Source organism: Plectrocnemia conspersa, unplaced genomic scaffold (assembly GCF_051122295.1).
Source record: "Plectrocnemia conspersa isolate PC_06_02 unplaced genomic scaffold, ASM5112229v1 ptg000006l, whole genome shotgun sequence".
Lineage (NCBI taxonomy): Eukaryota > Metazoa > Arthropoda > Insecta > Trichoptera > Polycentropodidae > Plectrocnemia > Plectrocnemia conspersa.
In genome coordinates this window covers 20,977,344-21,000,503 of record NW_028277170.1, presented here as the reverse complement: position 1 = coordinate 21,000,503, position 23,160 = coordinate 20,977,344, and the positions used below count along the sequence as shown (strand labels likewise).

At 31.6% G+C, this 23,160-nt stretch overlaps 1 protein-coding gene across 8 annotated transcripts in view; it reads right to left on the bottom strand.

The window, feature by feature from the left end:
• Positions 1 to 6,366: 6,366 nt before the first annotated feature.
• LOC148234493 (WD repeat-containing protein 47) overlaps positions 6,367 to 23,160 on the bottom strand; it is a 58,484-nt gene continuing 41,690 nt past the window's right edge. For all 8 annotated transcript variants that reach the window (XM_088187957.1, XM_088187965.1, XM_088187961.1 and 5 more), the window contains 6 exons: positions 9,966 to 10,147; positions 9,091 to 9,268; positions 8,885 to 9,028; positions 8,664 to 8,819; positions 8,378 to 8,597; positions 6,367 to 6,608 (listed from right to left, as the gene is read on the bottom strand). In XM_088187957.1, coding sequence (XP_088044083.1) covers positions 6,463 to 6,608; positions 8,378 to 8,597; positions 8,664 to 8,819; positions 8,885 to 9,028; positions 9,091 to 9,268; positions 9,966 to 10,147 — 1,026 coding nt within the window. In that variant the 3' untranslated portion in view covers positions 6,367 to 6,462. The remainder of the gene's footprint in view (positions 6,609 to 8,377; positions 8,598 to 8,663; positions 8,820 to 8,884; positions 9,029 to 9,090; positions 9,269 to 9,965; positions 10,148 to 23,160) is intronic.

Genomic DNA, 23,160 nt, shown 5'->3' with positions numbered 1-23,160 from the left:
CCCTTCTTGATCCATTGTTCTTTCCGGGAAACAGTCAATGTCCTCCAACTGAATAGATGATGACATATGATAGGCATGGCGAACCTAGGGCAATCGTACCCGAGGTGGCACGTTTGAGAATTTGGATTGCACGCGAACGATTTCCAAGGTCAAACATATTTTTTTAATTTAAAAATTTAAAAAATTAAAATCTAGATTAAATATTCCGTGAATTATCAATTTATTTTATTTTATTAATTATCAAATGTTTTCTAAGATAAACGATATCGTTTTATTAATGTAAACAGCTATTTTATCGTGGCACTTCAAACAATTTTTATACTGGCAACACTGCCTTTGACGTTTGTTTTCATTTGAAGTTATGTTCATTGTAATTTGTTGTTTACCACCGTTGCAGGTATCACTGTCAGTGAAGATAAGTTCGTCGATCTCTAACGTAGAGGGGTTAACATTGACCATGTTCATATAATATATTCAATATTTACAATACGCTGTTTCTCACAAGTGAAAAAGAACATCACCAAATACGATGTGATAAAATGAGCCATCATGTAACGTCATATGTCACATGACGTTACATGATGGGCTTCCAATAGGTTCATCGTTGGGTAGACACCGACCAATTTGTTTGTTTTAAAACAGTTCCGCGGTATTGCCAGCAAACAAGTCATTTGCACTGCGCTCTTGCCGCGAAGCAAATACAGTCTTTCTATTAGGCAATTCAAAAATATATCTTTGCGAAAACGAATTTCAAATTTGTTACTTTTGCAGTTCTGCAGAATTGCAAGTAGTAGATCATTATGCTGATAATCCTCAAGGATTTGACGTCCCAGGCAAACACTAAATTTAGAAGATTCTAAAAATGTCTAAGATAAAATAATTATTGAAAATAGTGACATATTAGCAGCTTTAAAATATTTAAATAATTTTATACAGTAAACCCTAAAAAAATCAATTTTAAGAGACAACGTTTTGTTAGAGAAATATTAAAAGAAATTGTATAATGCTAAGTAAAGACAAGTTGATATCCGAATTAAATAATATGTATGAAAATTAAACTTTTTGTTATATACCCAACATCAACGCCTCATCCCAACTTATACAAAACAATAAATTGGTACGTATTCTGAAATGGCAAAATTAATTAATATTATTTTAGTGACACCTGTATCCACAGCTGATGCCGAACACTGTAACACTCTAAAACGTATAAAAACACTTAAGACTGCTCAAGATCGGTTGAATTCTCTAGCCGTACTATTTATTCATAAGGATTATTCACAAGAAATCCAACATTTTGTCATATGAAACAAAGAAGAGCAGAATCTATTCTATAAAACAGGAAATACATGTGTCTGTCACAAGAACTTCCTAACGGTGTACAGTAGCGACGTGACATTTGCACATGTCATTTTTATATTAACTATGCTATTTTCAACTTGTAAGATAAACTAAGCAGCAACGTGCTGACGACAGATTACGTCCAATAGTAACATTTAATAATAACATTTCTCAGAAAAATCCCATAGCGACTAAAGAGTTAAAAGTATTTATTTAATATTATTATTTATGTCTTTAACTGTATTTTATATTTTTCTGGATTAATACATAATTTATTTTCTTGGTCTTTGTTTTTTCAGTATCTGTCTTTATTAAAAACTTATTAAGATTTGTCCCTATATGTATAACACATATTATGTTTAGTTCGATAAAAAATAAATATATTTTCTTGGCCCCTGGCTTCACCTGTTTCTATTTTCACCAACCGTCACTGATTATCACTACATGGCACAATAAACGTAAGAAAAAAGAAGACAAGCGCCCACGACTGATATTTTAAGACGATTATAAAATTAATTTAAAAATTATGTCATATCATTATCAGTTCTCAGTGGGAATATTGTGCTTAGATTATAATTATTTTTCAGAAGCCATGAGCAATTAATAAGACGACTTTACGCTGAAATGCAACCAAACTTATTCAGTTAAATAACCGCCTGCATCATAATCATTGTTACGCGATCGCCATGACAAATCCCTGAATATCACAAGATAAAAAATACGTTTTATTAGCATTTAGGTAGTTTGATCCACATTAACTCTCAATCCTCGTACATAATACTAAATATGTATAACATATTTACAGTTAGCACGTATTTGCAATTCGAATAATTATATTACATCGGTAAATCAACGGAAAATACTTTTATCAACAGACCATATTTTTTATTTAATATGAATTATTTCAATTATATTTTATAATTACTCATTGTAAGCTCTTAAACTTAAAACAATAACATAATACACGCATTCGATAGTGAGCCTTGTGTATTTTGTTTATTTGTGTGCATAGTAACCATTTTGTAAGGTCATGCGTCTCCATGGAAATTTAAAATATTTAAATTCTTTTTTCTGATTGGTCGAACCAATTGAGAATTACGGTTATGCAATTATAGGCTTTATGTATATGTAAATAGATACTATTATTTCATAGCGTACAACGAGCTTTTAACAAAAGAAACAAAAGCGAACAAAATATATAATTTATAATAATAAATAAATTATTAGCTCCACTACCTCCTCACCTATTCTATACTCCTGGTAGATTATGACAAAAAACCCGTACAAAAACGGTAGTTTGAAGCGTTTTTTCTTTCTGAATATGCTTTTGACGCGACTCTTGAGGTGCATAATTTTTATCTAGGCATAATTTCCAGAAATTGAAAAAAAATAGTTTTCACAATAATTAAAATAATAAATTAATTGTCAGCTACCTTCTCACTTCTATGCACTCCTGGTAGATTATGACAAAAAACCCATACGTTTCCAAAAAAAAACCAACCCGTTTCGTGCGTAGTTTGAGGCGTTAATTTTTTAGCATATGCTTCGACGCTACTATTGTAATTGCAGGAATTAAGAAAAAACTTTTTAGCAATAATTAAAACAATAAATTAATTGTCTGCTTCACCGGCCGACTAATGAGTCATGTCAGTGCTACCAGAATGCCACCTAATTTTTGGCATAATGAATAAATACAATAAAATATTTAATTTACCATAAAATCAATTTAACCTAAAAGTAATATTTTAAGTTGAAAGTTAAGTTAAACTGCAATAGGTCAAGACAAGAGACTAAAAATATTGTAATAAAATAAATTTATAATAACAGGATGAATAAGAGCAATTAAAATGAATATATAAGTAGTGTTTAAGTGGTCTAAAACATTTTTTATGTCCATTTGTGGTATGTCTCTTATACCTGTCTCTGACCAATCGTATTTCTATTCAACTTTTTTGTATTAAAAACTTATTTTTTGTATTAAAAACTTATTTAATGATCCTCTTTATTGCCGATTTATATGTTTCAAATAACATTGATGATTTATGTTGTTTTAAAGATTTATTAATAGTGTGACAAAATTGTTTCGCTAATCGATAATTTTCGGATCTTAGACTCTTAAGATAAAATAAAAAAAACACTTAATTTATTATTATTTAGCCATTTATTAAATATATATGTGTTTAAATATGTATTAAAAGTATGAATATTATGTCGCAACACCAATAATATTAATTAAAAACATGTTAATGAAAATTTTCGCATTGCAAAATTAAACATACAATATAAAATACTACTATGTCGAGCATTGCTAATGCAAAAAACATAATTAAAAATAAACACAAACATTATTAGAGTATACATATAAAAATTATAATGCTGAAAAATAAAAAAAACAATTACATCGCTATAGCAAAAACATCAATGCGTTCGGAACAAATCTGATCCAAACATTATGTTAATTAAAATTATAATAATTTTGATTAATTAACTATCGAACATTAGGCTAACAATAAAACAAAGTGATTATAAATATTTTGATTATAATTTAGTTAAATTTAAACAACATACATTAGGATATTACAAAAAATATATATTTGTATATATTTGATAAATTTGTAAAAATAATAAATTATTAACATAAATAGTAATAATAATATAACAGTTAAACTTCAGATACAAAAAAAATACGTTTGATCAAAAACGATCTTACTGTGCGTTACACATAAGTACGTAAAAAAGACAAAAAAAATTACCACAAGTAAAATTTGTGACAAGACTATCATTTATTATATATATATATATATTATATGTATATATATATAGCACCATCAAACAAGAGTAAAAATTAGTCGATGTACGAACATTAATTTTTTTAACATTTCCAACGTATAAAATCAAAAGAATGGTTAAACACCCTTTGGAATGTAACTCGCAATTTGTTCGTGTTGCGATTACAATATTACAATAATTATTTCTATAAAATAATGACGGCCCCCTTTTCAAGTACAATCAATTAATAAATGCGAATCGTTAATAAAAAGTGAGGTTATGTTCCGTACGAAAAGGAGGACCAAAAATACCGTTAATTAAAAAATAATAATCTTATCGTAACCTCTAAAGCGTTAGTTTTTCGTTTTGAATAGCTATAAAAAATAGTAACGTAATTCTTCATAATAAAAATTATATTTACACACCCCTGGGCTTCGTTTTTGGCACTCAACGATAATAAATAATCCGAAGCTGTGTAGATTAATTAGAGATGGGCATATGAAATGTTATATTTTAAATAATCATAAATTTATTTCAAATAATTATAACTATGAGTATTAATGTACATAGTGAAGTATATAAAAAATATGAATGACAAGTATATAGTTCTAATAAAAGTGAAGGCAGCGAATTTAAGAATAAAGAAAACACTTAGAGAATAATTTTTTTTTGGGTATATTATGAAGCAATAATATCAAAAATACAAAAAATTACTTTATATTAGCCATAGGTAACATTTAACATATTAAATATTGATTCTCTATTTATGTATATTTGTTTAAAATATATAAATATATTATTATTTATATAATTTATTTGCTAATATTTTTTTAGTATGATGTTCTATAACCCTATCATTTTCAATAACCATTGTTCTATTTTAAGCTATCAATTTATTAATTACTGTAAAATTTCGTATAAAATTAATATATTTATAGACTAGAAAAGTCAATAGAATACTAAAAAGTAGTACAAATTAAAGTAAAATTATTTTTATTTATTACCCATGGGAAATACAAGTTATTTATTTAATCTTAAAAACTGCTCGATAATATTGTTGTATTTTATAAAACACAGACGTACATCTGCTTAAACCTTGGTTGCTACAGTGTTTTTCTGTCACATGTTCATCAGCTCAAAAAATTGTTTTGTAACACTAGGATATCAACATTTGCCGATATCACCAAGAAATGCGAAACGTGAGAATAATTAAGACCCCAACTAAGGCAAATGTTATATTATTCATTATAAGTTTTGTATGCTTTTTTAAATCAATATTGATCGGAAACCGCTAGATGTAGTCAGCAAGTACATGAATAAAATAATATCTGTATTTATCTTAGAGTCAAATATATAATTTACGGTAAGAATGTGTTAAGCTATATATAGAAAACACATTCTTGCCATTTACATTTAAATGTTGTTTCAGAATCTGTGGAAAAATTAAGTTAGACATGAATTTATTTACATTATTTCGTATTTTACTGAAAAAAATATGATGAGAATATTTGAGGTTACACATGTCCTTTATAAAAAGATAAGTAATAATATTCCATTAGGGTCTTTTTAATTAATGAAATTGTTCAAATGTCTATCATTAAATTGTAATTATGTAATTATAAATTGGAGTCTTCAAAAGGCAACATACTTTAGTATTAATAAACAGATAATTTCTGTGTTTTATGGAAAATATTACGTCATATAACATATCATAAATCCAAATCTCTGTAGCTAGTAAAGATTGCGAAAAATTTAAATTAGTGTTTGATATAGAATAAAAATATGACATTCCATACGCACCAATCGAATGTAGCGAATTGTTAAAATGTTACAGATAAAAAACAATTACATTAAAGAGCACTCATGTTAGACATGAATATATTGCTTAAAAATATTTTCAATGATATTTAAAAATTTAGATGATTTAACACATATTAAATTTTTCATTTGTATAAAACACTAAAGCGTAGACTTATAAATCAAAATATGTAAACTTTGAACACCGAGTTATAATTGAATGTTCCGACAAGCACACGATATGTAAGATGTACTATTTATAGAGAACAACTTCTCAAAAATCTAACAAAACTTGCCTGAAATTTAAAAACCTACGCGTTTTCAAAAAACGTGTTGAAAATAATCGTTTCTTACCGCAAATATATTTTTTTTTATTATATACACATATGTATGTATACAATATAAATATATGTGTATCCATCGATCATGTTTAAAATTTACAAATGTTATGTTTCTCTCTTTTTATAACTAAGTGATAATGGTTTTAGTGCTATGAATGGATAGCGGTTAAAATTAGGTTCATTGGTGAAGCTCTGTCGGTGCCGTCGTCGACGTTTAGGCGGGCGGCAGTGCCCACAGGACTGCCGTCTTGTCGGCCGATGTTGACAGGAAGGTGAAGTCTTTCGGGTGCCAGCGGCCCGATATCACTTTGTCGGTGTGGGTCGCCACCACGACGCTCGGCAACAGAGCTGTAAGATCGCCTGAAATAGAAAATTAACGTATTCTTTTAATATATTGTACTTAAATAACAATTCCTCTATTTTTTAGTTAATCATATCATTGATACGAGGGGCGCTTGATAATATTAGTTGGCAAAACTAGTTTTATTTCTCAGCATACTCTCCTTTTAGCTCTATACATTTCTTTCAACATTCTATAATTTGTCGATACCCTCCAAATAATACAAGTTCTGGAAGCCCTCAAAATGACTTTTTTTATTTTACAAATTGCTTTGCAAATCGGCTCTGCATAATATACTCCCGTGATCGCTTTTCGCTTTTCAAAGTAATCAATGTGAATTATACCGTTCGCCTCCCAAAAAGCTGTGGCCATGATCTTGTTGGTCGACAAACACACTTTGATTTCTTCGGCTTCGATTTGTTAAGAGTTGTCCACTGTTTCGTCTGTTTCTTTGTCTCTGGTGTGTTGTGATATGTATATCTGTTTTGTCCATGGTTACGAAACAGCGTAAAAACTCCTTCTTATTGAACCTTCGGTTTAGCACTCCTTCGAAATAGCTAGATGATCGTGTTTGTCATCGACGAAGATGCGGCACCCATCTGGCAGAGAACCTCCGCATACGCATAAGATGTTAGCGCTCATCATTGTTGTGTTGGAAATAAGGGTGTGTGTACGCATGCATGCATACATTTCTTTATATCGATAGGAGAACATTACTAATACTAAATCAGGGCTGTTTTAAGGGTAGAGTAACCATATGTTGGAAATTGAATTAAAAATTATAATGTGTTATATTTATATTATAAATTATTGTCATGTTGTGTAATTTTATAAGCAATAAAACAATTCCTGTAATATTCTATTGGTATTTTTAAAAATATTATATTAAACAGATATTCAAGCTGGAGAGTGATTCCATATCCGCTATCATGCTTTTGAGTTAAATATGTATATACATAAACAAAATAAGTAAGAAAGTGATATTTTACACTTTCCTCGACAAATTAAATTAAAAAAGTAAAAATTAATTGCACTTGTAATTTCACATGGTCACCCTATTATATTTTCTCACCAATACTGTGACGATGAGCGTTCATATCTTGGACGGACTATACGTAAAATATTGAGTACTCGTTAGGTTGAAATGCCTACAGTCTCAGGTATCTCGCCCTTAGTCACTTGTTGATCGTCGATTATAATTTCATGGATTTTATCGAACATTTCTGGTGTGGTGACTTCATTAGGACGATCTGGACGCTCATTATCAAAAATGCTCGTACGACCCCGTTTAAATTTAAAAAAAATAGATTAACTTTTCTGCATAAAATATGTGATTGTGGCAGCAGATTACTTTATTATGACCATGTGTTATTTTTATTTCTGACCAGCAATAATTTTTATTCTGACCATTATTATTTTTATTCTTACCGTTTTTAATTTTTATTCTGATCATTTATTATTTTTATTCTGACCGTTTTGAATTTTTTTTCTGACCATTTAATATCTATTCTAATCATGGTGCTAATAATTTTCTAATCATTTAATTTTACATGATACCAAATTTTGACCAATAGGATAGCGCAAAGTATCCCTTCTCAGAAGTAAAAAATCAACGGCAAAAGTAATAAAATCGTGCCGTCGCCGTCACAGTGGGAATGCTTTATATGAAAACGCTAGATAACCGAGCATTTTGACATGGATTTTAAATCGACCTCCTTAAATTTGGCTAGAAAAATGGAATTAAGGAGAGATGCATCATTACAATGTAGATAATACAGATCATAAATACCTTGAAGATCAGTAAGTACGAGTTTACTATCGTATCCAGCTGTCAGTAGATAATAAGCCGCGGGGGAGAATCTCACAGATCGTACGTCTTGCGTGTGAGGCTGAAAGCTCTTAATCGTTCTTCCGCCTCTGATGTCATACAGACAACACGTGGCGTCTTCGTGTCCGGACACCAACAATCTACCTGAAGGTTCTACGCTCAAGCTGCTAACGGGAGAACCCTAAAAACAAACCGTATAATAAATTAAGCTGCCGTTATTTATATATAATCTTAATATGACACATACCCTTGTTCCCGGTCCGGACGTCGGAGTGACCACATTTATGCAACCGCCGGTCCTTAGATCCCAAAATCTGACCGATTTGTCTTGCGAGCCGCTGACGAATAAGGCTCCGCCCCAATTGTATAGAGAGAGCACGTTTCCTGAGTGACCGCTCAGAGCCTAAGCGAAAAATAATATAATTTTTGGGGAGTTACAGAGGTGCTTCGATAAATATAAATACATACCTGGAACGGACTTCCTGTTGCACAGTCTGTGACGTAAATTTTGCAATCACCGGCTCCGGCGCTGATCAAAAGACTCGACTGATTGGTCGTATCTTCTATGAAGCATAAGTCTCTGACTGTTCCATCGTGCATTGTCAATTCAACCTGTAACAATTTTCGATAAGAATTATTTCCATAATTAGTGATATGAATGATATGATTTTTACCTCTTGTCCTTCTAAATTTGTAGTGTCCGCATTGAATCTCATCAGTTTAACCGTCTTATCATTAGAACCAGTGGCCAATAGATCTCCAGCCGGACTCCAAGCTATGCAATATAGTGATCCTTTGTGATGTTTTGTTCTTTTGAACACTACAGTCGGTTGATAAGTCTTGTGATCTTCTCTGTAAGAACATTGGAGAAAGAACTGTTATGAAAGCATAATGGATACTTAACAAGGGTCATTTAATTAATTGTACCAAAGACCATGGGAGCATTTTGGCTTAACCGAACCGTTGTTTTTGACTGTGGGAACTGTTTTCAATATACAATTAAGAGTGTTCACAGTTAAGTCTAACATGCATTTGGGTTGATGCGAAAATGAGCAAAACAAAAATACAAAGAAATTATAAAATATAACCCTTTTCTAAAAAGAACCGACATGCATTTGAGTCATAAAAAAGATGAGCAGGGAAAGTAGTGTAATGTTTGTCAAGCACTTTCTTGTGTTACTGGAGCTCCTAAAACCACCATTGCAATTTTGTATAAATTAAGATATGTATTTTTATTTTCCTCGCACTCGTATATGAATTTAATAATTTGTAGAAATAGGGAATTTATGTGTCTCTATTGTCGATTCTTTACTTCTTAAAAAAAACATTTAAATCGTCTACCTTTTCATCAGACGTTTCACTAGATGATTTGTGATTAAAATTGATTTCTCTAAAAATTGTAATTTGTACAGCTTGCACTTTTTGTGACACAAAAGTAAAATTTGATAACACAGAACATATCTGTTGAATTGCATTTTATAGGAGAGTTGAAGGAGTCGTTCTTTTACTGATTGTAAAGCAATGATTAGAAATAATTTAATTAGGTTACCTGAGGTGGGAAGTATCTGGATATGTGCATATGCGTAGTGTCCTCGAGTTTGATCCCACTGCGTACACATTTCCAGCCGGATGGAATTCAGCACATCTGACTGCTTGCACATCTTCCAGGGCAGTCACAGCAACAAACCGCGGTCTCGCCGCAGAGTCGATATCGTTCTGTTTTCCAACAGGCTGCAAAAAAAAATCACGATCAATACACAATAATAATAATGCTCATTAAGCATGTGCGCACTGCTCAGCACATGAGAGTATTTATGCGTCACTTTCTATAGTTTTCTCAATTAATGCAAACTTTTCCCAGGGCAACTTTCCTTAGCACTTTATATATTTTTTAGACTTACTCTATATTATAGCATTGGTAATACAATTTTCAAATAAGACACTAGTGTTTCTATTTAAAATCAATGAATATAAATTAGTTATTAAAAAATAGTAGAACATTCCACATTAATCATAAATATAATATAATAAATAAGAATAACTGCTTGACAAAAAAAATCGAACCGATTTAAAATATATAGCTGAATAATAGAATAATTTGAAAACAGGCAAACGCGCTGGTTTTGACGCAATATGTTTTAAAATAACGCGTGCAATTTTTACGAATGTATCAATTTATTATGTGTGTATTTTAGTATGCATATAAATAATTATAAATTAGCACATCGCTAAAGCAGTGTTTCTTAAAATCGATTGATACAAAAGCAACCTGAAATTTCTTTCAGTATTATGAACTGCACATATAAATAAACTTACGTCATACTATTTTTTTTAAAGTAAATAAATTAAAAATACGTTTGTTTTTTTATTATTTTTAATAAATACAGCTGTGGCTAATTGAAAGTTTCATAGGCAATATTTCACGAATTCTATTATTAAAATGTATTCTTCCCTTAAAACTTGTTCTATTGTATTTTTTTATGATCAAGTGCATCTGTGGTAATAATTTACAAGATATTTTATCTTGTAAAGCCTCCTCAATTGCACGTTAATCTCGGTTATTTAAAGACAAACCTAAAATCATGGAGAGATCTAAACAAATGTCGAACACAATAAAATCTAAAATAATAGCATAGCTCGAAGAAAATGTTTCAATTCTAGAGATAGCGCGAAGAGTGGGGTTTAGTGGTTCTGCTATTCGAAAATTTATTAAAAAATATCGCGAAACAGGAATTCTAGAGGGGGTGCAATGGGGTACAAAATATCGATTCAAAACTACTACTTCAAACGTTTGGTTGAAGCTGGATTTAAATCGCGAAACTCAGCAAAAAACTACTATTTAATGAAAAAAAACAAAAAAAAAAACGTCTTGAATGGGCAAAAGCTCATCGCCATTGGACCGTTGAAGATTGGAGAAGAGTGGCTTTCTCCAACGAGTCCAAATTTAATCTGTTTGGAGCATATATTCATCAAACACTCACTCTATGTGATGATCTGGGGTGCATGATAGCTTATGGATTGGGCTCTGTAAATTTCGTCAAGGGAACCATGAATGCAAAAATATAAAACGACTTTATTCGAACCCTTGAAGAGCTTTCCTAACATACTGCATTTTGCAAGACGATTCTGCGCTATGAGTCCAATTATAGTTTTTACATTCAAACTTTCACTAAATTAATCCTCTATCTATATATTACGCAATTCAAATAGTTAATGGGAATCACAGAATTAACATGGCCTGAAACAATCATAAAACAACAATTAAGAAAAAAACGATCCAAAAATTTAGCTGAGCTGAAAAAACATATCATGGAAGTGTATAAAAAGAAGATCGATCTTAAAATCTGTATTTATCGATGCCAGGCAGAATATAAGAATTTATTAAAAATAAAGGTGAAATTACGTAAAAATAATTTTGTTAAAATGTTATAAAAGTGTTTAATTTACAAGCTACTAATTTTTAAATGTGCTATAAATAAAACCAAAAAAGGGTCGCGCGCACGTGTTGAGTTGGAGGCTCGCCAACATGCGCTTGCTGGGACGACAAAAAAAATGTACCTTTCCCAGAATTGACGCAATTATACATTCCTAATTTTACAATACCCGTATTTTTTTAAGAGTACTAATGGAAAAAGAAAGTCAACAGTTATAATTTCAAAAATGGGTAAAAATAATCAAAATACGTATAAGAACCGCCATGTCAACTTTCAATTGGCCACAGAAAAATATTTTACTGGTATTTAGATTATACAGATAGTACAAATAGTAAATCAAAACTGAAGATGCAACTAATACACACACGACAATTTCTAATGACAATCCAACGCAGCGATAAAACAGAATGTGGGTCGAATCGAGATGAGTTACAACCAGTATTACTAGTTTTGCACTTTTACCGCAAATCTAACAATTTTGCACCAGATTACACATACGTGCACGCACAGAGAAACAAAACATACGTTCACTCAAAAATATGAATCGATTTAAAAATAAATATCCAAATGAGCCGGCAAATTGTTACAGCGCCGTAACTGTCGGTCGGTTAGAAATCGTCATTTTCGAGAGGCTCAGAGAGATCTGGATCGATTATAGAGAACAATGGATTATATGCAGCGAGAGACGGAGAAACTAGCCAATAAGACCAAAACGTTTCGATTAACGACAATAATGGGACAGGTAGTAATTGGCGACAGCGGTTAGTGTTACGCGCTAAGCTCCACTGACCGTATTTAGACAGTTCGAGGTAGAAATCAGACTCGAGTCTGATTATATCCGATGAGATCGCCTCTAAAATTTATTACATTTAATCGTGTCATTAGAATCTTATTAAACGTGAAATAAGTGTCTAGAAACAATCAACCTTTCTCTTGCAAAACAATTAGTAATATAATATATGTACACGGTGAAATACGATAAGATAATTGTTTTCATATATTTTTTTATGTATCGTTTTTAAGCGAACCATTTAGGTATTATATATTGAAGCAAATAATTTGAAATATATTATATATCGATCGATAGTTTCACAATTTCTGATCTTCAGTATAAAAATATCGGCAGGCTCCGACCCATCGTTGAAAACAAATACTTTCCAAGATGTATGGAAAATATCGAAAGTGACTCTCATAAATAAAAATGGCAATGAGAGTAGTTTTAAATAAAATTAGATTTATTAGTTGTATGTTCAAGATATATTACACATTAAAAAAAAAAAATCGTGTCTACGCCGATAAACCCGAAACATTGTAGCACATAAAAACCAACATCCGCCAAGTTTTAGGTGAGATACCGTCATTTAATTGATATTATTTTTCATAATTTTATCTTAAGAAATGCACTCTTTATGATGCTCTAGTCTGCAGCGTACTAGAAACTAGCTCTATTATTTGGATTCCAGGCGTAATGAGGCAATGTAATGAATTGAAGATTGAAAAAGTACAGTGTAAATTCCTTCGATATTTATACTTGAATGAATACGGGTATTATCCGTTCTTGTTTACAAGTGCTTTTATTTTGGGAGCGCTGGGATACGTTTCTTTGTCAACTCGAAGAAGTGTTTATATACTTAAACACTTCTGGAAATTGCTTAAAGACATCGTAGACATGCTCGAGCAGCTCCAAATGTGGTTATAGTTCTCGGTCGCGTCCACTGTTCTCACTGTAAAGTCCAGAACTGGAGCACTTGCCAACTCTTCTCTAGCAAAGGTTCGTTTGCTCAATACCGTGCATAGAGATATTGACATTTTCTCGTGAACATATGGGGTTTTGGTTCAGTTCATGTGAGACAATGCACACCTGTTCAGGTGATTTGTGTCTGTTCTTTTATCTTGTTTTCGTGTTTTTACTTATATGTATGTATTTTAAAACTGTAGTATATTTTATAGCTTTGGCAATCGTGACGCATTAGGTTAACCTGTCAGTTCACAATGGTCATAATTTTAAATAAATTACAATTAATCACATTGACAAGTGTACTTGGGAAAGCACTTGTTCAAGTTGCCGGTAGGGAATATTAACAAACCGGAGATTCTGGAAGAACTTCGTTTTTGTGTGACAACTAATTTGGCAACCAGCGTTCCAAGTATCGCATATTGGACAACTCCCCAATAAGTATAGCTATCTATTTTTTAAGCATCTGTCGGATAGCATTGATTTGTCTAGCCATTATTATATGATAACTATTTTTTATTAGTGCAAGGTTTTGTCCTGCACATGTATTTACATACAATAAATGTTTTCAATAAACGTATTTCGATGGAACCATAGGTTGTTATTATTATTATTCAAATAATCATGATCTTGATCTTGAGCCAGCTTTTCGCTTTCCATTCAAGATTCCGACGCACCTGTCGAATCAATCTCAATAATTGACCAATATCGAAACTGCTCAAGAGTGAAATTGTGGCATCTTGTGGGTCGCAAAGTAGGTCGTCGATGACACGGCCAGAGCTGAGACACCGGACGATTTTCATCGAATCAATTAAGCGGATTAACTCGAACACTTTCTACCGCGTGCGACAAGAGTTTAGAAATTGAAACGACTTTCGCGACGGCGTCGACAGTTTCTGGTCGATCGCTACGCCACTTGGAAACTATTTCACGGGAGACGAGCCCGAGTGGCGCGCGTCGCCCGTCACGAAACCAAGAGTCAACCAGCGGCTGAAAGCGAGCGTGTCTTGTCATGATATCATCTCGGATCAAATGACGCAGGGAATGCATGAACGACTCTTTAAGAAGTTACGAGAAGTAGTAAATTAAAATCGTAAATGTTCAATGTCAAGCATTGAGGAAGAGCAAATCGAAAATATTACAATACTGAGTGCTATATCTCCTACTCTTTTCAATATATACTGAGAAACCGAAGTCGGCAAGGAGACAAATAACGTTGATAGTGTAAATAAAGCAAAGATCTAGTAGACTTAAAATGACTGAATTCTCTTCATGATGGATTCGAGAATGTATTTTAACCATCAAATGGAGAAAGATCTAGGAGACATGATCAGAGGTCAGAAATATGAGCTTTTTCAGACCTTAATTATGGTAAAAATTGAAGGAAAAAAAGATTTCGTACACCAAAAGAATTAACACAGAGGAAATACAGTAGACTCCCCAATAACACTGTTAATTGGGTGCGTGTAAGATGTTAGCGCTCATCATCGTTGTGTTGGAAATAAGGGTGCGTGTACGCATGCACGCATACATACATAGTTTTCCGCGAATTTGTTTACACCGATAGGAGAACGTTACAAATAGTAAATCAGGGCTGTTTTAAGGGTAGTGTGACCATACGTTGGAAATTGAATTAAAAATTATAATGTGTTATATTTTTATTATAAATTATTGTTAAATTATGGTATTTTGTAAGCAATAAAACAATTCCTGTAATATTCTATTGGTATTTAAAAAAAAACATATTGAACAGATATTCAACCTGGAGTGATACCAAAACTACTCTCATGTTTTTGAGTTAAATATGTATATAAATAAGCAAAAAAAATAGGAAAGTGATATTTTACACTTTTCTCAAAAAATTAAATTAAAAAAGTAATAATTAATCGCACTTGTAATTTCACATGGTCACCCTATTATATTCTCTCACCAATACTATGACGATGAGCGTTCATATCTTGGACGGACTGTACGTACGAATCAGGAGATATCTTCCCGTTGGCTCGCTCACACATAAAGCACGTCCCCAATATACCGTGTTATTGGGGGTCTAGTGTATTAAAATATTCGTATTTTCCCTCTCAGTTTTTAATGATATTAATTTATTTAATCAATTAGAACAAAATATCAATTAATTGCATGTGAAAATACATAATTTTATATAATTTATTATATCTACAATAGCTAATATTTGAAAAGAATTAGATATACACGAAGATTAGCGTTTATTTTGTGCGGATTTGCATAAAAATTAAATAACTGAACGAATTATTGAACTGTATCGAAACAACAAATACAAAAACGTATCACGAACTTCGCAAAAATTTGCGACGCACACCTGTTTTTGAGATAAGCGTAAAACGATAATAAAGGGTGGGCCGTTCTAACATTTCGTTTCGTTAAACGAACGAATTCTGCGAATTTCGATCATAATAGACACGACCAATAAATATTTTATTCACAAATGTTTATCGAAGAGGTAAAAGTTTTTTTTGTTAAGAAGAAGCGTCTCACTGTCTCGCATTTGATATTAAAATAAAGCCGATTTATAAATATTCATTCTAAGATTTGAGATAGATAATGACACAATAAGGATTATGATAGGCATGATTTACAAATGTACTATTATTAATTATAAGTGAAGGCGCTTATCAAAGTTCAACATTAGAGAATGATGACAATTGTACAATAAACACGACAATAAGGATCTCCAACTATTTCTAATATGTGAAAAGTAAGACAAGGACGTATTTTATTCCCTTAAGATTATTGACGATACACTACTGAATACAAACAAAGAGATAGAAATAAACGTCTCACTTAATAATAATACGATGTTTGGGAGGAGTTATAAATGCTCATAAATATAATAGATAGCAGAAGTCAGTAAAATTACGGTTTGATATCAATCGAAAAAAAAATAGCGTGTGCAAACACAAGACAGACGATTCGACTTATAAAAGAGATAATTCTAAAATACCTATATTATTATTTATAAATGATTAAATGCTATACAATTTATAATTGATTGGTGTCAATGCGGCTGGGTCCGTTTTTTTAATAATAGCGCAATTTTATAAATAAAAATTCGAGTGCCACTGCCGGGGCTCGAACCCGCAACCTCAGAGTTACTAGTCTGAGACGTTACGTTATGTAAAATATTTTTAATAAATAATAAATTTAATTTTTTTTAAATAATTATTCCACAAAAAAAATATATTTTATATTAAGTCTTGAGACCAAGGAATTCCCTGGACTTCCGGGATTTTGAAGAAACCGGATACTATATAATATCTATTCACTATAGCATGATCTAATTAATTGGGTTCAAATCTCGCATAAACCGCAATTTATTTGAGTAGCTACCGGGTCAGAAAGATATAACATTAAACATTATCATTATGATTATAGCTCATTCAATGAGGTGGTAATATAAAATTGATAGAATTTATGGCGGCGTATTCGACAGAATCCAGCATCTCCAATAGCATTGGAAGAAATCGAAAGGTGTTCCGGAATCGAAAATCAGAAGACCAAGAACAAGTATCTGCATTTCATAGATAAACATCGATATATGATAGATGTCTAGACATAGATTACTTTAACCCTTTGTAGCTTAAATTTTTTTTTAATAAATGTTGCACGAAGTCAAAGCCATTTTGAGTGAATATATTTATATAAATTATTTTTTTAATGATCATTTTTATTACTAAAATTTTATTGAAAAATATGTTTTATAATTTAATAGATTTTGATTGATATTGATTCAAGAAATATACAAATATTATTCGAATATGAAAGTTTATTATTTTTAATAATTGTTTTTTTCTTCTTTTATTATATTATATAGAGATATGTATTTAATAAATTAAATATTGTAAATACGTTTTGTTTCTAAATTATTGATTTTAGGATATAATTTTAAATAACTTTTGAAAAAATGTTCATAAGTTATGGACATAGACATAAGAGCTGCCAGTAAAAAACAGATTAAAATGTACTCCTAAGTCATTATTTCGATACACTATTTCGCAAATATAATAGTGAGCTAAATAAAAAAAACCATATACGAGTCTTCCTTCATTAGCAGTTTAAGGTAATTTGTGACTGTACATTTAAATATTAGTTTAATAAATACAACTTGGATCCCAAAAAAATGTTTGAACAGTATCTTTATATCAGAACTATATATATACGATATACGACGCGTGTAAGCGTACGCGCGTGTGTGTAGTTTGTGTAACCGATCACTAACTGTATTTTTTTCTTGCTATGGAATCCGTTTGATTGCGTTAGAGTTGTCATATAAATTAATATTAAAATCTTGATAACTCTAATTTATATTTTAATAGGGAAGATTTTGAACCTTTTTGTCACACTTATGAGATAATTACACACTGCATTTAAATATGTAATTGATTTTCTTATCCAAAAAATCATTTTATAAATTTTTTTATATTTAAAATTGGTTTTGCAGTGTTTTTAACTCAGTTATCTATGTTATGTACGTATGTTTAAAAAAACGAGATGTGAATACTATATCTATACCGATTGATTAATAGATATAAAAAAATATAGTAATGATTTTAATTTCTATAAAATCGAACGTATATCCGTATCGTGAGCTTTAGAGTTAATAGTAGGGGCGTAAATCCAAACTTGCCATCTCTTTCTCAATTATGAATAATGATGAAATGGATAGCTCATGAACTGACTGCGTTAAATCAAATATAGTATAGATGTATACTAACAAATTAAGCCACTAATCAAAGGGTTGAACTAAATTATAAAAATATGTTAGATTATAATATAAAAATAGTTATAGATAACTCTATGGATATGAATAATGATGAAACGGATAGCTCTCGAACTGACTGTGTTAACGCAAATAGGTTATATATATATATATATATATATATATATATATATATATATATATATATATATATATATATCAAAAAGCGCAAGGAATCAGAAAACACAATTTCTAATCAAAAGTGTCTTAAAACAGTAAAGAATATCATTTAAATTTTTTTAGCGATTTAGAAACATATAAATTTAATGAAAGTTACATTGATTGAATGGCAATATTTTTCAGTATAAAAAGTGATAAATAATTGCGATTCATTAATATATTTGTATGACATGCGTAAGCCCAATGCGTTACAACAGGGCAATCAGACAATAATTAACCAGGAATCAGCATTTCTTTTTATAAATTTATGTAATTATCATAAGATTTATTATGTTAATTACTGAAAAATCAGTATTGTTTGAAATTAATGAAATATGCCCAACGACGCACTAGTAATACTGTTGTTGGAAGTTTATTACGGATCCATAGATAATTTAATTTTTAAAGTAAATCAAATCACATTTTAAAAACACGGAGAATGGCCAAACTTATATCACTGTTACTCGAAATATATGTATGTATAAAAAAAGTCATTCACGGGTGTGCACACTAGTCCGATTAACTCTTTGCACTCGAGACACACTCAAAAACGAACCTCGCTGCGCCTGAAGAATCTCTGGGCGCTCTGTTGTACTACCTGGAATCCGTTGACTCTCTTGTTAGGCCCGTAGTGATAGTTGGGCTCCGACAGCAGATTCTCCATCGATCTCCTGTTGTAGAAGTTATCCTTGGCCGAAGCGGCGTATCTTCCGTGAGCTTTGGAGTACTTTGGATTAGGAGGCAGTCTGTTTCCGTTCTCGTCTTCGTCCTCCCACTCCGACACCACGTCGGTCCTCACATCCTCCATGGATCTGGATCTATTGCAAGGACAGGACACTCTGGGACCTTGCCTGGCTCTCTCCCTAGGTATGTTAGTGTTGTGGTGCCTGTGGTTTGGATTCGGATTCGGCAATGGCATTGCGTTTCTGTAGTAAGGCGACAGAAAGTAATAGTCTCTGCCTTTGCTGCCGCATAATCCCGGAGGAGACGCTCCGACGTATCCTCTGGGAGAAAACTTCCCTTGCGGCACATAGTCTCGCCAGTCTGCGGGATCCGGAGGTCTGAAGCTGAAACTGGGTCTCGACTGTCGGTGCAGGGGTGGCCACGGCCTGAAGACTGGTTCCACCGGATGCTTAGCTACGTTAGTGCTCTTGTGCTTCATCATGAGGTCGCCCATAAGTAACGGAAGCTGAGACGAGACTGGCGAGCGTCTCGGCTGCTGGCCTAGTTAACGCCGAGAGGAGAGACGAGAGAGAGAAAGGCGAGAGAGGAGAGAGAGACGAAGCTGGTTCTCATCGCTCAAGTTTCTCTTTTTTCAGGCGACGAAAATCGAACCCCGGGTCGAATCGCGCCAAATCCGAAGACTACAGTTACAATGGATCGTTACCCTCTGTGGGAAACTGTAATCGGCGCTTCTGCCGCTGTTTAGTCGGAATTGATGCGTGTGTATGTGTGTGATACCGTTTAGCATATGTGTATACGTATGCATGAGAGGTTGGATACACAGTTAATATTGGTGGTGGCGCTTTAGAACCGACTGATTGATTGCTTCATCAAAGCCAAAGAGTTTCATAATCCGGAAGACAAGAGTGAGAAACTTTTGCAACTACATTGACGCAAAAATTAATTACCTCGGTAGTGCTTTTTGTTGCGTTTTTACTTACATTAGCAAAAATGTGTAACGTTTAATAAATTAATATTATTGTTTTCATTAATTTATTTAAGTTATATATTATTTAGAAAATTTAATAAGAACATAAAATTTATTTCTTAATGCACGAAGGTGTTACAATTTATTTTTGCGCATTGTTCTAGGAAAATTGATGTATAAACTCACAACTTAGCACAAATCCTGGCAATTAAAAAAATCAGTTTCGAATCCCAAAAATATTTTAAAACATATGCAATTTTAAGTAGATATATATTTTTACCAGTGAAAATTAATTTATCTGGCAGGTGCTAGTAAAATTATTTTCCTTGTGTAATAATATATACAGTTACATATTTATCAATATTTATTTACAAGCAAATACATTTTCACCAGTTAATATATATATTTCTACTAGCGAAAATATATTTAGCTGAAATTTGAAGCTGCCATGAAATGTCTGTTCTAACCCAAACCTAACCTAATGAAAATTTTAAAACTAATTATATTTTAATAACTTTCATTAGATCAAGTCAAAAATACAAATTAAGCCATCTCAACTCTAAGGGAAAAATAAGCAAAGAATAAGTACCGACAATGTCACATCTCGCATATTACTCGATAGTTTGTCTGCCATGATATTACACTATCTAAGTAAGCTATCCTTACTGATATTACTATGGACTTTTGATATAAGAAGACTGATTCAAGTATATTCAAACCGAATTTTGCCCAATAGGAGAGCGCAAAAAAACAATTATCACTTCTCAGAAGTCAAAAATTCACGTCAAAAGCAATAAAATCGTGCCGGCGCCGCCGCAGTGCGAACGCTCGGTAACGAGCGTTCACACTGCGACGGCGCCGACACGATTTTATTGCTTTTGACGTGAATTTTTGACTTCTGAGAAGTGATAATTGTTTTTTGCGCTCTCCTATTGGGCAATATTCGGTTTATATGTTCCTCATTTAATTGGTAATATTATTTTAAAAGTCGTAGTATGAACGCTAGATTAGTGAGCGTTTGCATTGCCACGGCGACGGCATGATTCTATTGCTTTTGACGTGAATTATTGACTTCTGAGATGGAATACAATTTTTTGCGCTCTCCTATTAGGCGAAATTTAGTTTAAATATGCTTCATTCGATTCTCACTTATTGTAAGTCGCAACATTATTATAAAAGTCTAGATAACCGAGTGTTCGAGGCTCATTTTGCGCCGTCGCAGTGGGAACGATCGGTAACGAGCGTTCCACTGCGACGGACGAAATACAGACAGACAATAGTGTGCTGAGTTTAATCGTTTAAAAACAGACAAGAAAGTGAAATTTTATACAAAGACAGCGCCTCGCTCTTACGTATCAAAGAAGACGATAGAAAAAAATAATATATTTTCTTAGAAGCTTCTTCCTCATCCACCGTATTTTTAAGACATTGCTCAAAACAATTTTTAGGTGGATAGAAGTATTTTATAAACGATATTAAATCGAGTATAAAAAAATGATAAACACAAGAGATGGAGAATATATAATTAATTGAAAGTATTGAATGTTTTTTTATGACTCATTTAACATGCATTTTAAAGACTTATGGAACAACCTGATATTTATATAATAATATATTACCACAATTTTAATACTCAAGCAGGTGAGAGATTCTGAATTAAACATATAATTATTTTTCTATTATTAGGAATCGCTTTTCTATTTCTTATAATAATTATATCCATCACTAATAATATGTTATAAATCAAGACATTTATTTACAGTTAGGCTTATTTTATCTTAAAAGATCTTTTATTAATAAACATACATAAATGTTATCATGACAAAATTATATGTTTAAAATTTTCCTGATCATAAGTCAGTATCTAAACTGCCTTATATATTTTTAAGTCGCCTTAAGTAGACTTGAGAACACAATTATATAGCTTTCGAACTATAATATGCGTATTGATATTTATTTACGCATGGTTTAAATTTTAAATATACTATAGTGAAATCTACTGAAATTTAATAAACGTTTCCATTCACGTTTCATCGTTTAGCTGCAAATTTCATTCTTTCACGTTTCCCATTTAACATAATTGCCAATAAAACACACTCGCACACTAGAACAAACATAATAACAATAATAGCTAAGAACATTTATTAAGCGCGCACTTTCTAGTTTTACGGAAAAGTGGAGTAATACACTAATAGTAATAACGACCGATGATAATGTTCGAGCTAGAAAATAATTAAGGATATAAAAAATATTAGAAACAAGAAAAAAAATAAAAACACTCGCCCTAACACGCGATACCAGGTGACCCAATTAGAATATTGTACATGGAAAAAAATCAATCATCAAAACGATGGTTACGAACGAAAGTTTGATCAAAGATGCAGAAAAGTTGAACGAATCGTCAGATATCAACATAATAAATGAACATATAAATAATATTGATATTTTTTATTAGCATTGCTCAAAAAATACTTATTCAAAAAAGTGTTAAAAACACTTTTCTCGTGCATATACGATGAGTTGGTTAATGTCGTATGGGACAATGCACACATGTTGAGGTGATTTGTGTCTGACCTCTTTTAATTTTTTCATGTTTTTTCATGTATTTACATATACAATACATAAACTCAAACATACGCTCATATACATACATATCCAAATACACTTTAACCCTTTGAGCGGTATCGCCGTACATGTACGGCGGTCGATCTTTCACTGTTTTGAGGTAAATAATTAATAAATAAAAAACATTATATTTATACAATGTTTTTTAAAATTTGATTAAATGTAAATGATTTGTATAAAAAAATAATACAAATAAATTAAAGAGTATGTAAATGAACATAGCGGAAAATATGTTATATTAATTTTATAAAAAAAGCTTTTGAACTAATATTTTTTATGATGTTTTAACTAGTGAAGCCTCCTCAGTTATACGTTAGCTTCGGTTATGTAAAGACAAACCTAAAA